Source organism: Chiloscyllium punctatum, chromosome 10 (genome assembly GCF_047496795.1).
Source record: "Chiloscyllium punctatum isolate Juve2018m chromosome 10, sChiPun1.3, whole genome shotgun sequence".
Lineage (NCBI taxonomy): Eukaryota > Metazoa > Chordata > Chondrichthyes > Orectolobiformes > Hemiscylliidae > Chiloscyllium > Chiloscyllium punctatum.
The window spans coordinates 122,088,500-122,103,317 of NC_092748.1; the positions used below are offsets into that span (position 1 = coordinate 122,088,500).

The window sequence follows — 14,818 nt, forward strand, 5'->3', positions numbered from 1 at the left end:
ATCATATCATCTTTCGTCATTTCCGCCACCTCCAAACAGACCCCACCAACAGGGATATATTTCCCTCCCCTCCCCTATCAGCGTTCCAGAAAGACCACTCCCTCCGCGACTCCCTCATCAAGTCCACACCCCCCACCAACTCAACCTCCACTCCCAGCACCTTCCCCTACAACCGCAAGAAATGCAAAACTTGCACCCACACCTCCCCCCTCACTTCCCTCCAAGGCCCCAAGGGATCCTTCCATATCCTTCACAAGTTCACCTGCACCTCCACATACATCATTTACTGCATCCGCTGCACCCGATGTGGCCTCCTCTACATTGGGGAGACAGGCCGCTTACTTGCAGAACATTTCAGAGAACACCTCTGGGACACCCGCACCAACCAACCCAACTACCCCGTGGCTGAACACTTTAACTCCCCCTCCCACTCCGCCAAGGACATGCAGGTCCTTGGCCTCCTCCATCGCCAGACCATAGCAACACGACGCCTGGAGGAAAAGCGCCTCATCTTCCGCGTGGGAACCGTCCAACCACAAGGGATGAATGCAGATTTCTCCAGCTTCCTCATTTCCCCTCCCCCCACCTTATCTCAGTCCCAATCTTCGGACTCAGCACCAAACCTCTTGCCCTGCAATCTTCTTCCCGACCTCTCCCCCCATCACTCTCCCCCTCACCTCCTTCCACCTATTGAATTCCCAATGCCCCTCCCCCAAGTCCCTCCTCCCTACCTTTTATCTTAGCCCGCTTGGCATACCCTCCTCATTCCTGAAGAAGGGCTTATGCCCGAAACATTGGCTTTCCTGCTCCTGGATGCTACCTGATCTGCTGTGCTTTTCCAGCAACACATTTTTCAGCTCAGATTTCCTTCCCTGAAGGGCATTAGTGAACCAGGTAAGTTTTTACAACAATCAACAATGCTTTCAATGCCAGTTTTACTGAACTCATATCTGCTGAGGTGGGATTCAAAACCAGGTTCTCAAAGTTATTGGGGTCTCTGGATTACTAGAACAGTGACAATACATCTAGGGCAATCTCATTAAGGCGATTACAGGAGAGTTTACAGGATTGATTGCCTTCGGGTCAATTAGGGCTGGGGTTTAGAGGGAGAGGGTGTCCACAACAAGGGGCTGAACCTTAAAACCACAGCTAGGTCCTGGGGGGTGGGGGGAGGGTGGTGGTGGTGGTGGTGAAGTCAGGAAACAGGTCGTCACATGACAGAATGGAAATCTGGAATGCACTCACTTGAAATGGAAATAACAACAGAAATAGCAATGCATTCTTGGATGGGTGTTTGCTCCATGCATGAATATTAAGTTATCAGAATGCTGGAGAAACTCAGCAGCTCTCACAGAACTCTTCCTCAGACCTGCACCTGTACAAAGCTTTGTTCAAGCTCACTGGAGGTCCCCAAATGTTTCACAGCTAATAGAGAGTGGTTTGTTTTGAAAATAAACAGTCATTATTATAATTTAAAAAAAATGCAGCAGCCAATGAACACACAGCAAGCTGCCACCAATGGCAATGGGATAATTATCTGATCATCAGTTTTATCTAATGTTGCATGAGGGATAAACATTGACCTGGATATCAGGGAAAACTCTCAAACTAGTCTGAGAGATATGGAGAGACAGATCAATCAGAACTCAATTAATGGCAGAACAGACTCGAGGGGCTGAATGGTTTTCTATCCTGACGTTCCCATAACAATGAGCTTCTCTGTGAACAACATGTTGCTCCACACTGGGATAAACCGATTCCTCACTCTGTTTACTCAGACTTTTAAAGTCCATCAAACAAGAAATCCCTTTGACAGAACAGAATCGAAAATAAGAGAGTTAACAAACAACCAAGGGGAGAGCAAACAACATCTAATCTTAAAAATGCATCTCTGCCCAGAGAGGCAGAAGTGAGGACTGCAGATACTGGAAACCAGAGTTTAAGTCAGAGTGATGCTGGAAAAGCACAGCAGGTCAGGCAGCATCCGAGGAGCAGGAGAATCAACGTTTCAGGCAAAAGCCCCACAGAGACAGGCCAACTCTGCCGCTGTCCCAGACGGGGGCAGGCCAACTCTGCCGCTGTCCCAGACGGGGGCAGGCCAACTCTGCCGCTGTCCCAGACGGGGGCAGGCCAACTCTGCCGCTGTCCCAGACGGGGGCAGGCCAACTCTGCCGCTGTCCCAGACGGGGGCAGGCCAACTCTGCCGCTGTCCCAGACGGGGGCAGGCCAACTCTGCCGCTGTCCCAGACGGGGGCAGGCCAACTCTGCCGCTGTCCCAGACGGGGGCAGGCCAACTCTGCCGCTGTCCCAGACGGGGACAGGCCAACTCTGCCGCTGTCCCAGCCCTGTCATGGAAGCAATAGACTTTGGGCTATTTAAAACATTATTCAGGATTCGGATGGGTAGGAAACCAGAGGGATTACTAAAAATAAACATTCAAAGACTTTCTCAATGATTTATTAAAAATGGCAAAATTTTTCAGAACATTCTGGGGCGTAGTTTGGCATACTTCATCACCCAAATGCACAAATACCAATTTCATTGCAATAAATTAAGTTAAACATACACCAGTGGGCCATGCATTGGACAATGCAGCAGCAGTAAGCACCTGAAAGCCCCAACTCTTGGATCATCTTCATCATCTGTTAGATACTCCAGATCAACTACACCTTCAAAATATATTAAAAAAAAATCAGTGAACAAAGTGGCCCTGATCCTCAGGTCCCCCCCCTCCCCAACAGCCCAAGCCCAGACCGTGTCCACGCTCTGTGGGTCTCAGTACTGCATACCTCCCCATAGCCTGGGCCTGTCCTGCACGGGTTACCGGGGGCAGAAAGCTGTTTACCTGGTGCATTTGTGGGGGCAGTTCATCCTCCAATCCCTCCTCAGGTACAGGATCAGCAGGTTGAGGGGGTGAGCTTTCCGTCCAGCCCCCCATGGGCTGTTGGGAGAATGGCCTTTGGGGTTCAGTAGAACCTAGAAAAAAAAAAGATGGTGATATGATGGAAAAGATGGTAAACAAAGATAAGGTGGTTTGCTGTTAGGGAGCTGAGGGCTTGGAATGGGAGTCCCAGTCAGTGTAACAAAAGCAAAATACTATAGATCTTGGAAATCTACGTTCTGAACAAGAGTCATACCAGACTCCAAACACTAATTCTGTTTCTCTCTTCACAGATGCTGCCAGACCTGTTGAGTTGCTCTAGCATCCCCTTTTAAGCCCCCACGGGAATGGCGATGAGGTATGAATCCAGAGGGTGGCAGCCTAGAATCATGGTTTCAAACCCCACCACAGCCGCTGTCAACTCTGACTGGGAATAAAATGGTGGGGTCTCTGTAATGGTGACTGTGACAATATCATTGATTGCGGTTAATAAAAAAAACACATCTGGTTCATTGATGTGCCATCCCTACCCTGGTTTGGCCTACATGTGACTCCAGACCCACAACAACTGTTACTACCCCCTGAAGTGGGCCAGAAAACCCCTCAGTTGTAGAAATCATTACCAAAAAAAATGGAAACGAACTGGGCAGACCTGGTAACATGCTGGCACTAGGAAAGACAATGGGAAAGCCAGTCCTGAACACCAACTCTGCCAAAGGCATTGCAGGTCAACCTACAGCACGTGGACTGCAGCTGTCCAAGGCAACGGCTCACCCCCACCTTCTCAAGGGGCAACTAGGGACAGGGAATAAAAGTTGGCCCAATCAGCAATTTCACATCCCTTCAAAACACACTATGATCTGTATTACTTGCTATGGCCTGCTTGCAAAACAAAGATTTTCACTGTACTGAGGTACATGGGACTACAATAACTCAAATCAAATTAATGCATTTAAAAAAAATGAGATCCTCCTGAACCATTTAGATGAGTATTTACTAGTCCCAAGGGATTAATTTACTTTCACACCTACTGTACAGCTTGTTATCAACACATCAGAGATTAAACAACCACTGACACACTCTCAGTGTGATTATAGAACAAAAACCTAAAGTGCAGCTAGAAGCCCCTCGAGCCTGGAAATGTAGAGGCATTTCACTCAGGGCCAGGAGTCAAACATTACAGGGGCACAGGCAGGTGGACCATTTGGAAATAAGACTGAGCACAAAGTGTAAGCATTGGTTTCCAGTTACTGGTTATGTTATTAACCCCAGTAAGCCCCAGTCTTACTGTCGATTCCTCCATATCTCCTGTGGATAGTGTGCAAGAGACCGGCTGGTTCCTCACGGAGATCTGTTGTTCTGCTGGCAGTGACGGGGTAGGTAGAGGATCGTGGGATGGTCATTGGCGATGGTCTCCTCAGTTCAGCCTCCTCCAGACCACTCTCACCGCTGTCATCACTGTCTTGTCGGTGCCATAGGTGACGAGATGGTTCTCCCTGCATTTGTTGTTTGTGAAGCTGCAGGCAGACAGACAGCTGGGTGAGGTGCTTTAGCAGTTTAACCATACACTTGGATCAGCTTTGGGTGCCACACCCCAGGCAGGAGATCTGGGCCTTGAAGTAAGGAGAAAACAGGGCAGATTCCCCACAAAGATTCCGTGGATGAACAGATTAAATTATGAGAGCAGGTGACACAGACTGCGTTTGCTTCCTTAGAGTGTGGAAGATTAAGGGGTGATCTGACTTAAATGCTTAAAATGCTTGAAAACTTCTTTAGGATCAACAAAAAAAAACTCTGGTTGGGGGAAGGGGCGGGGAGCACAGACAAGTGAGCATCATTCAGGGCTGATGTCAGAAGGCATTTCCCCTCAGAGTAATGGTCTGTTGCTCTCGCCCTCCATGCTGGTGCTCAGGGTCCATTTAAAACGTTACAATGGAGATGGAACGATTTAATTGGGGGGAGTGTTTCAAGGTGTATGGAAACAAGGCAGGGCAATGGGGTTACAACACAAACGATACAATCTCTCCGAATGATACAAGATAGTGAACAGCTTTCCACTGCTTCTGTGAAAACTGACAGCGTGTTGGCTGCTGAGGGACAGACTGTAGATAAGGAGGAGGAGCCAGGGATCATTCAGGAACACAGAAGGAACAGAACAGGAGCAGGAAGGGAATTTCCAGAGATTCTTTCCCTCTGATGAGACTGGGACCAAGCGTGAACAGTCAGAGCAGCTGGATGATGGTGGAGAGGGGTTGGAGGAGGATGGAGGGTGCAGTCAGGTTGTGAATCATGAGGCGGGAACGTTTACCACGTTTACCAGCAGCAAGATTCATAACTTCAAGAGGAGCTGTTTCAGTATTGACTGGTCAGACAGCTGGTGCAGAAATTCTAATATGGAGTCCTGAGAAATGATGTGGGAGGTTGGTGACAGGATGGGAAAGCTCAAGGGCTGTTTCTTTTTTGAAGGGAGGGATTGTGACACCAGATTGAAAGGAGGGGGACAACCCCTGAAGACAGACACCGTAAGATATCAGAGTACAATTAGGTCATTCAGTCTATCGAGTCTACTCCACATTCGATCATGGCTGATATGTTTCTCAGTCCCATTCTCCTACCTTCTCCCTATAACCCTTGATCCCTTTTACTAATCAAGAACCTATCTATCTCTGCCTTAAATACACTCAGTGACTTTGGGTCCACAGCCCTCTGCAGCAATGAGCTTCACAGATTACCTGACCTCTGGCTAAAGACCTCCTCATCTCAATTCTAAATAGGTCATCCCTTCACCCTGAAGCTGTGCCCTTGGCCCTCCCCTAGCCTGTCCACTTTGTTCTGCAACTTCTCCATTTCCATAACACTACCTGTCCCGCCATCTATCACTGTGTCATCTGCAATAACAAAGGCCTCAGTTACATAGAACATAGAACAATACAGCACAGAACAGGCCCTTCGGCCCACGATGTTGTGCCGAACTTCTAACCTAGATTAAGCACCCATCCATGTACCTATCCAAATGCCGCTTAAAGGTCGCCAATGATTCTGACTCTACCACTCCCACGGGCAGCGCATTCCATGCCCCCACCACTCTCTGGGTAAAGAACCTACCCCTGACATCTCCCCTATACCTTCCACCCTTCACCTTAAATTTATGTCCCCTTGTAACACTCTGTTGTACCCGGGGAAAAGGTTTCTGACTGTCTATCTATTCCTCTGATCATCTTATAAACCTCTATCAAGTCACCCCTCATCCTTCACCGTTCCAACGAGAAAAGGCCGAGAACTCTCAACCTATCCTCGTACGACCTACTCTCCATTCCAGGCAACATCCTGGTAAATCTTCTCTGCACCCTCTCCAAAGCTTCCACATCTTTCCTAAAATGAGGCGACCAGAACTGCACACAGTACTCCAACTGTGGCCTAACCAAGGTCCTGTACAGCTGCAACATCACTTCACGACTCTTGAATTCAATCCCTCTGCTAATGAACGATAATACTCCATAGGCCTTCTTACAAACTCTATCAGTTCTTTTGTCCAGATTGTTAATGTATAACCTGAATAGTTGTGGTCCCAACACTGACCCCTGTGAAACTCCACTAGTCACCAGCTGCCATCCTGAAAAAGCCCCCTTTATCCCCGTTCTCTGCCTTCTGCCAGTCAGCCAATCCTCTATCCAGGCCAGTACCTTGTCCCTAATACCATGGGCTCTCACCTTATTTAGCAACCGCCTGTGCAGCAACTTGTCAAAGACCTTTGGGAAATCCAAACAGATCACACCCTCTGGCTCTCCTTTGCCTAAGTTGAGTGTTAACTCCTGAACAAATCCTAACAGATGTGTCAGGTATGACCTCCCGTCGATAAAGCTGTGCTGACTCCGCCCTATTCTCCCCTGTGCTTCCAAGTACTCCACAATCTCATCCTCAATAATGAGCTCTAAAATCTTACCAACAACCAAGGCCAAGCTAATTGCTCTGTTATTCCCCATCTTCTGCCTCCCTCCCTTCTTATACATGGGGGTTACATTAGCCATTTTCCAGTCCTCTGGGACCCTGACTCCACTAATTCCTGAAAGATCACCATCAATGCCTCTATAATCCCAATGATCTCCTTCAGAACCCTGGGGTGTTGTCCATCTGGCCCAGGTGATTTATCCACCTTCAGACCAACACCTTCTCCTTCCTTACGGCCACTAAACCCACCATTGTCCCCTAATTCTCAAAGTTCTGGAATGCTGCTGGTATCTCCCACTGTGAAAACTGACAGCATATACCTACCCAGTTCCTCTGCCATTTCTTTCTTCCACATTACTCGTTTTCCAGCGGTCCAATGCCCACTCTTGCCTCTTTCTTACCTTTGAAACATCTAAAAAGAGAATCTTGCAATCTTTTTTATATTACTAGCTAACTTACTCTCATAACTCATCTTTTTTTCTCATTTTTTTTAGTTATCCTTTAAAACATTAAGGCTATTGGCTAACACAGAGACTCAGCAGGGAGGCTAAGTGGTTGGTAGTTTAATAGGAATAGGGATAGTAGGGAGTCGATAGACCAAAGGGCCTCTAGCTGCACCATAATGATGCTACAAGAATAGGTGGTGGGTCCCATGGACAAAATGAGCTTGGAGAGGACATGAACAAAGTTAACTGATCAGAGCTGAAGGTGCACAAGGAGAGTCCAAGGGGTGGGGAGCTGCTGGAGACAGTGAAGCACTGATACAGCTTAGTGAATGACCTGGGGGCAGAGTGCTGAGAATAGGATGGCTCCATCAGCTGACATCGTTGGGGAGTGAATAGAAACAGTGAGTGGAGATATCGTTGGTTAGGTTCACCTGAGGGGGATGCTGAAGGGAGCAGGGCATGGTGGTACTGGAGGAGCCTTGCTTACCTCATGCATGTAGAGTGCATGCAAACTCATCTCAGTCGAAGCATATTCGGAAAGCACCATACTCTGGAGCTGTCCCTCCCAGGCACTGCTCCCAGAACTCATCATTTTCATATCGACACTGCCAGCAACAGAGACAGGGAGAGAGGGGTCAGACAGCAGCTGGGAAGAGCAGTACCAAAGCCTAATCTAGTTACTGCAGCACAGCGAAAGGAAACGGGGAATATACAGAGACCACTGATACACTTGGCTGGCTGGAGGAGAGTGTGGCCTGGAGAGACTTACAGGGAAAGACTCAATTCCTCTCACCCACAAACTACCAGCCACCAATAACAATGTGTACAACCCACTGGTCTCATCCCTCTCCAAATCAGGACCACCCTCAACAGAAATATTTTGTCTCTTGTTTTCAGTGGAAGATTATTATTTCTTTCCAAAAACTGCAGTTACTAGAGAGGAACTTGGTGAAATTACTAAAACTAGGGAGAAGGTATTAAGTAAACTGATAGGATCAAAGGCAGATAGATCCCCAGGCTTCAGGTATTAAATCAGCTTACAGCAGAGATAGTGGCTACATCAGTATGATTTTCCAGAATCCAGATAAATTTGGAAAGATACCAATGGTTTGGAAACATGCCAGTGTGTACTTATTCAAAAAAGGTAAAAACAATGACTGCAGATGCTGGAAGGCAAAACTTCAGAAACAGTAGACAAGTTAGTCTGTTGTGGGGAAGTTGCTGGAGTCAATCATAAAGGAGGAAAACAAAGCTGAATTTACCAGTGCCAGAACAGTTTCGACAAACTTGCTGGAGTTCTTTGAGGATGTAACCAGCAAGGTGGGTAATGGGCATCCACTGGATGTGATGAAAATGAGGACTGCAGATGCTGGGGATTAGAGTCGAGAATGTTTTGCTGGAAAAGCACAGGAGGTCAGGCAGCATCCGAGGAGCAGGAAAATCAATACTTCAGGCAAAAAAGCCCTTCATTTCCTGATGAGTGGGGACGTGTCGCAGCGTTCAATTCAGAAATGGTTGAGGTCTGCAATCTATATAAATGATCTGCAAATAGGAACAGATGTAACCTAGCAACATTAAATAGGCTGCGGTGGAGTCGTCAAAACGTGTGGCCCTGGGAAAGCACAGCAGGTCTGGCAGCATCTGAGAGGCAGGAAAATCGATGTTTCGGGCCGGAGCCCTTCATCAGGAAGGAGGCTGGGAGCCTCGGGTGTGGAGAGATAAATGGGAGGGGGGTGGGGCTGGGGGGAAGGTAGCTGAGGATGCAGTAGGTGGATGGAGGTGGGGGTAAAGGTGATAGGTCAGAGGTGAGGGTGGAGCAGAATAGGTGGGAAGGGAGATTGTCAGGTAGGACAGGTCATGAGGACAGTGCGGAGCTGGAAGGGTGGAATTGGGATAAGGTGGGGGAAGGGGAAATGAGGAAACTGGTGAAGTCCACATTTATGCCCTGGGGTTAGAGGGTCCCAAGTGGTGGGGGGGGGGGGAAAGAGGAGATGATGCATTGGATGGAGGCAAGGAGGCCAGGTGTGGGCACAGGTTTTGCAATTCCTGCAGTGGTGGGGAAGGTGCCAGGAGGGGTGGGTGGGTTGTTGTTGGGGGGGTGGGGGTGGGGCGTGTGGACTTGACCAGGTAGTTGCGGAGGGAACAGTCTTTACAGAAAACGGATAGGGGTGGGGATGGAAAAATATCTCTGGTGATGGGTCGGCATTTCCACCACCTACAAACGGACCCCACTGCGGCCACACCTCCTCCCTCACCTCTATCCAAGGCCCTAAAGAGCCCTCCACATCCATCAAAGTTCCACCTGCACATCCACCAATGTCATTTATTGTATCTGTTGCTCCCGATGCGGTCTCCTCTACATTGGGGAAATGGGATGCCGACTGGCAGAGCACTTCAGGGAACAACTCTGGGACACCCGCACCAATCAACCACACCACCCTGTGGCCCAACATTTCAACTCTGCCAAGGACATGCAGGTCCTGGGCCTCCTCCAATGCCACTCCCTCACCACCTGATGCCTGGAGGAAGCATGCCTCGACATCCACCTTGGGACCCTTCAACCCCAGGGCATCAATGTGTGTTTCACCAGTTTCTGCATTTCCCCTCCCCCCCACCATACCCCAGTTCCAACCTTCCAGCTCAGCACTGCTCTCATGACCTGTCCTCTACCTGTTCATCTTCACTCCCACCTATATACTTCACCCTCCCCTCCAACCTATCACCTTTACTCCCACCTCCATCCACCTCCTGCACACTCAGCTACCTTCCCCCCAGCCCCACCTCCTCCCATTTATGTCTCCACCCAGAGACTCTCTGCCTCATTCCTGATGAAGGGATTTTGCCCGAAATGTTGATTTGCCAGCTCCTCAGGATCTGATTGAGGGATATAAAATACTAAAGGAATTGATAAGGTGGGCATTAAACAGATGTTCTCCCTTGTGGGACAGTCTCCAACAAGAGGACATAGATATAGAGTGAGAGGAGGGAAGTTCTAAACGGAGATGAGGAGAAACTGTTTCTCTCAGAGGGTTGTGGATCTGTGGAACTCACTGTCCCAGAGGGCAGTGAAAGCAGAATCAGTAACAGATTCAAGAAAGAAACTAATATGTTTCTGATGAAACATGGGATAAAGGGCTGTGGGGAGCAGGCGGGAGTGTGGAGTTGGGACCAGGATAAGATCAGTCATGATCATGTTAGATGGCGGAATGGGCTCAAAGGGCTGAATGGCCTCCTCCTACTCCTAATCCCGGTGTTCCTATTTCACAGCCTACCCCAATTACAATTCTTACCCACGGTCACAGGGAAATCCAGCTTTGTTGTTGCAGCGCAATCAACCTGGAATTCCCTCCCTAAGGGCATTGTGGGTCTACCCACAGCACACGGACTGCAGCTGTTCAAGGCAGCAGCTCACCCCCACCTTCTCAAGGGGGCAACGAGGGACTGGCCCAACCAGAGATGCCTCCATCTTAAGTAAATTAAAAAGGACACTCCCCTCCCCATACACTGCCCCTTGCCACACTCTGCCCATTCACATGAATCCTCTGATCTATTCCTGCCAGCCTCTTTGTTGCCTGGTGATTGGACACACAGCAGTGATGGAGAGAGGAGAGATTCATTTGGCAAGGAACAGGAAGCTGATTGGATAAACTGCTGGTTAACTACAAGAACCTGGTTAGTTGGACAGTGAGTATGTTGGTTTTACCCGGATCCAGCTGTGTGTCGTCCTGGCTTGTTCCGCAGCAGGGAGGTGTGGAGACTGCCCGGAACATTCTGTCCTGGAGAGAATGATCGCAGTGAGGAAGCTGGATCCAATGGTCCCTCTCGCCCTCTCTGAAACACCAGGGAGGGGGGGCCCGCAATCAGGTTTGTGATCAGACTGTGAGGCTGCAACAACACAAGGGGCTCATCATTAGGAAACTTAAATAACCTGCTCGAAAAGCCCCTCACCTCCAACCGAGAGCTCTGTGGAACAGGCCTTTCCACACCTCCTCCCACTTACCCCAAGAGCTCTTTGGGACCAGGATCTGCTCCCAACACACCAACTTCCCCCATCTCTCCCCCAAACCACCCGTGGTGCCCTGTGGAATGGTCTGTCTCTCCCCAGCCTGTAATGCCTCGTGGGACTGGCCTGCGTCTCTCCCCAGCCCGTGGTGCCCTGCGGACTGGCCTCTGTTTCTCCCCAGCCCATGGTGCCCTGCGGACTGGCCTCTGTCTCTCCCCAGCCCGTGGTGCCCTGTGGACTGGCCTCTGTCTCTCCCCAGCCCATGGTGCCCTGTGGGACTGGCCTGTGTGTCTCTCCCTAGCCCCTGGTTGCTCCTTACCTCAGACTCCGACTGTACGGACTGCAAGGATGCGAAGAAGCCATTTTCTGGCAGGAGGCTGTGGTTTCCGATCACCGCACCCTTCTCTCGGTTGACCTTCTCCTTCAGTTGGCTGATGAAGGCAGTACTGTCCTGAGGGGGCTGCCACCGAGGGTTTGTGATGGCAAAGTGCATGAGGGAGAGCTCGGTTTTGCCATCCTCAGCTTGCTGATAGATGGAAGCCTCTGTCTTACCCCCCGAAAACCACTGGCAGGCAGTAAAGTGACAAAAATTCAGTTTTATAATATTCCAAGGAACTGCATCAAACTAAAATGACATTCAGTAACACAAGGAGAGATGGTGAGAAATGCCCTTTCATATGAACAGAAAGAGGCCATTCAGCCCCTTACAATTGTTACACAGGTGCAGCAGGAGACCATTCACCCCATCGAGTCTGTTTCTCTATAAACTAAGACCATGAATGATCTATCACCTTCTGCCCAACGTCCTTTATCTCCATTGAATTTTGATTTAATTTAAAATTGATCATGCATCAATTTGCAGAGTTCTATATCTCTAAGCACCGAGTTGACTGTACCATCCTAAAGGTCTGGCTTTAATTTTAGTTTGCCTCCAATCAGCACTGCCCACCCTACAGTGGCATGGCCGGGTGTGGTCAGCACTGCCCACCCTACAGTGGCATGGCCGGGTGTGGTTTGAGCTGGTCAGGGCTTTATGCAGCTGAGAGGTGACTCCTATTCCCTTAGATTCTGGATAGGAGTACCAGCGTTCCATGAACATCTTCATTTATTTAGAAATGTTGGTGTCACTGTGTTGGGAACCAGTGTAGGTCATTGAGTGATGGGAGACCAAGGCATGGTACACAGAAGGACAGGGGGAACAGAGTTTTGGATGGGCTCACGTTTACGGAGATTGGAATGCGGCAGACCAGCCAGAAATGGTCAAATTTAGTAATAACAAAGGCACAAAACATGGGGCTAGGCAGTAAACAAGCTGGAAGTGCTAGGTTGGGGGCTGTGATGGAGTCTTTCCCTGCTCCACCATCTTGGCTGATCTTGGTGCATTTCCCTGTCCGTGCCCCATGAGCTGTTTATCAGGTGTGAATACATTCAATGACCCCCAGCACCCACGACTCCTTCGGGGAGAGAACTCCACTGAGGACAAGGCTAGGCATCACTTACTGCAGGGTGCCCATGCTGCCGCACATCCATCTGGGCAAAGGAGCAGGTATCCCCAACACCCACAACCTCCACCGTGAAGTTACGGAAGAAATCAATGATCTCGAGGGACTTGCGCCGTAAGCAGAAGATGAGGATGAAGGGAGTGATGATGGGGCTCAGCAGTTCCTCAAGGATGAAGACCTGTGAACAGAAACAGCTTCATTTCAGGATCCAGCCAGGACGTGGGTCTAAGAGACCCTCTCCCACACAACCTGAGACACAGAAGGCCCTCTTCTTCCCAGGTGGAATGGGTGATAGCATATCTCGGAGAACCCAGCAGCCTCTACATCGGATCCACCTCTCCACATCACAATACCCCCACCTGGCACCACCCCCCACCTTTTCCTCCGCTACATCGATGAGTGTATCGGCGCTGCCTCGTGCTCCCACAAGGAGGTTGAACAGTTCATCCACTTTACTCACACCTTCCACCTCGACCTCAAATTTACCTGGACCATCTCAGACTCCTCCCTCCCCTTCCTAGACCTCTCCATTTCTATCTCGGGTGACCGAATCAACACGGACATTTACTACAAACCGACCGACTCTCTCAGCTACCTAGATTACACCTCCTCCCACCCTGTCCCCTGTAAAAGCGCCTTCCCATATTCCCAATTCCTTCGCCTCTGCCGCATCTACTCCCAGGAGGACCAATTCCAATACCGAACATCCCAGATGGCCTCCTTCTTCAAAGACCGCAATTTTCCCTCCGACGTGGTCAACGATGCTCTCCACCACATCTCCTCCACTTCCCACTCCTCGACCCTTGAACCCCACCCCTCCAATCACCTCCAGGACAGAACCCCACTGGTCCTCACCTACCACCCCACCAACCTTCAGATACATCGTATCATCCATCGTCATTTCCGCCACCTCCAGACAGACCCCACCACCAAGGATATATTTCCCTCCTCTCCCCTATCAGCATTCCGGACCTCTCCGCCCCCACCCCCTCTCCGGCCTATCACCCTCACCCTCACCTCCTTCCACCTATCGTATTCCCAGCGCCCTTCCCCCAAATTCCCCCCCCACCTTTTATCTCAGCCCGCTTGGCACACCAGCCTCATTCCTGAAGGGCTTATGCCCGAAACGTCGATTCTCCTGCTCCTCAGATGCTGCCCGGCCTGTTGCACTTTTCCAGCACCACACTTTTCAACTTTGGTCTCCAGCATCTGCAGTCCTCACTTTCCCCACCTTACTACTCCCAATAAATATCCTCTGCACTCACAGGACTGCCAGACATCTCTCACCCTATACCCACACACCCGATCCCCATGTAACCCTCCCCTATACCCCTTGCATCCCCACGCAACCCTCCCGTATACCCCTTGCACCCCTCTCCCTGCACCCCCACGCACCCTTCTCCCTGCACCCCCACGCACCCCTCTCCCTGCACCTCCAGACTCTTCTCCTGCAGCATTCCCAGGCCCTGAACCCCCAGGCACCCCCCCCGACACCCTTACACCCTGCACAGCCCTCCCTGCACCCACACACACCCCTTCCCACACACGGTACCCATCAGCTGCATTCCCCAACCACTACACAGCCCTCCCGGAGACCCTGCACGCACATGCCCTCCTCCTCAGCACGCTGAAAGCCCAAACCCCGCCCCCTGCACAGGGCCCTGCCAGTTCCTGTACTGACCCCATCTCTCCCCCAGTGCCCACACTCCCCACCTGCCCCATGGGCTCCTTACCGCTTTGTACTGAAAGAGCTGAGCGAACTCGTCGCGGGTCTCGTAACGATTGGCTGCCCCTTGCCAATGATCAGGCATGTAGTGGATGTGGGACAGAATGACCCGGAGTAACTGCTCTGGGCAGAACACCATGTGTTTATCTGGAATAAAGCATCTGGAAACAGACAGGTGACTCAGATCACCAGAAGACAAATCAACAGCAAAGTAAACTATGCACTCCCTCAGTACAGACCCTCCGACAGTGCGGCACTCCCTCAGCACTGACCCTCCGACAGTGCGGCACTCCCTCTGCACTGACCCTCCGA

General features: G+C 50.3%; 1 protein-coding gene across 2 annotated transcripts in view; it reads right to left on the minus strand.

Annotated features, from left to right (window-relative positions):
* Positions 1-821: 821 nt before the first annotated feature.
* Positions 822-14,818, minus strand: part of atg9a (ATG9 autophagy related 9 homolog A (S. cerevisiae)) — a 44,370-nt gene continuing 30,373 nt past the window's right edge. For both annotated transcript variants that reach the window (XM_072580064.1, XM_072580063.1), the window contains exons 8-15: positions 14,514-14,667; positions 12,779-12,958; positions 11,598-11,843; positions 10,979-11,160; positions 7,763-7,880; positions 4,170-4,398; positions 2,846-2,976; positions 822-2,669 (exon numbers count right to left, since the gene is read on the minus strand). In XM_072580064.1, coding sequence (XP_072436165.1) covers positions 2,664-2,669; positions 2,846-2,976; positions 4,170-4,398; positions 7,763-7,880; positions 10,979-11,160; positions 11,598-11,843; positions 12,779-12,958; positions 14,514-14,667 — 1,246 coding nt within the window. In that variant the 3' untranslated portion in view covers positions 822-2,663. The remainder of the gene's footprint in view (positions 2,670-2,845; positions 2,977-4,169; positions 4,399-7,762; positions 7,881-10,978; positions 11,161-11,597; positions 11,844-12,778; positions 12,959-14,513; positions 14,668-14,818) is intronic.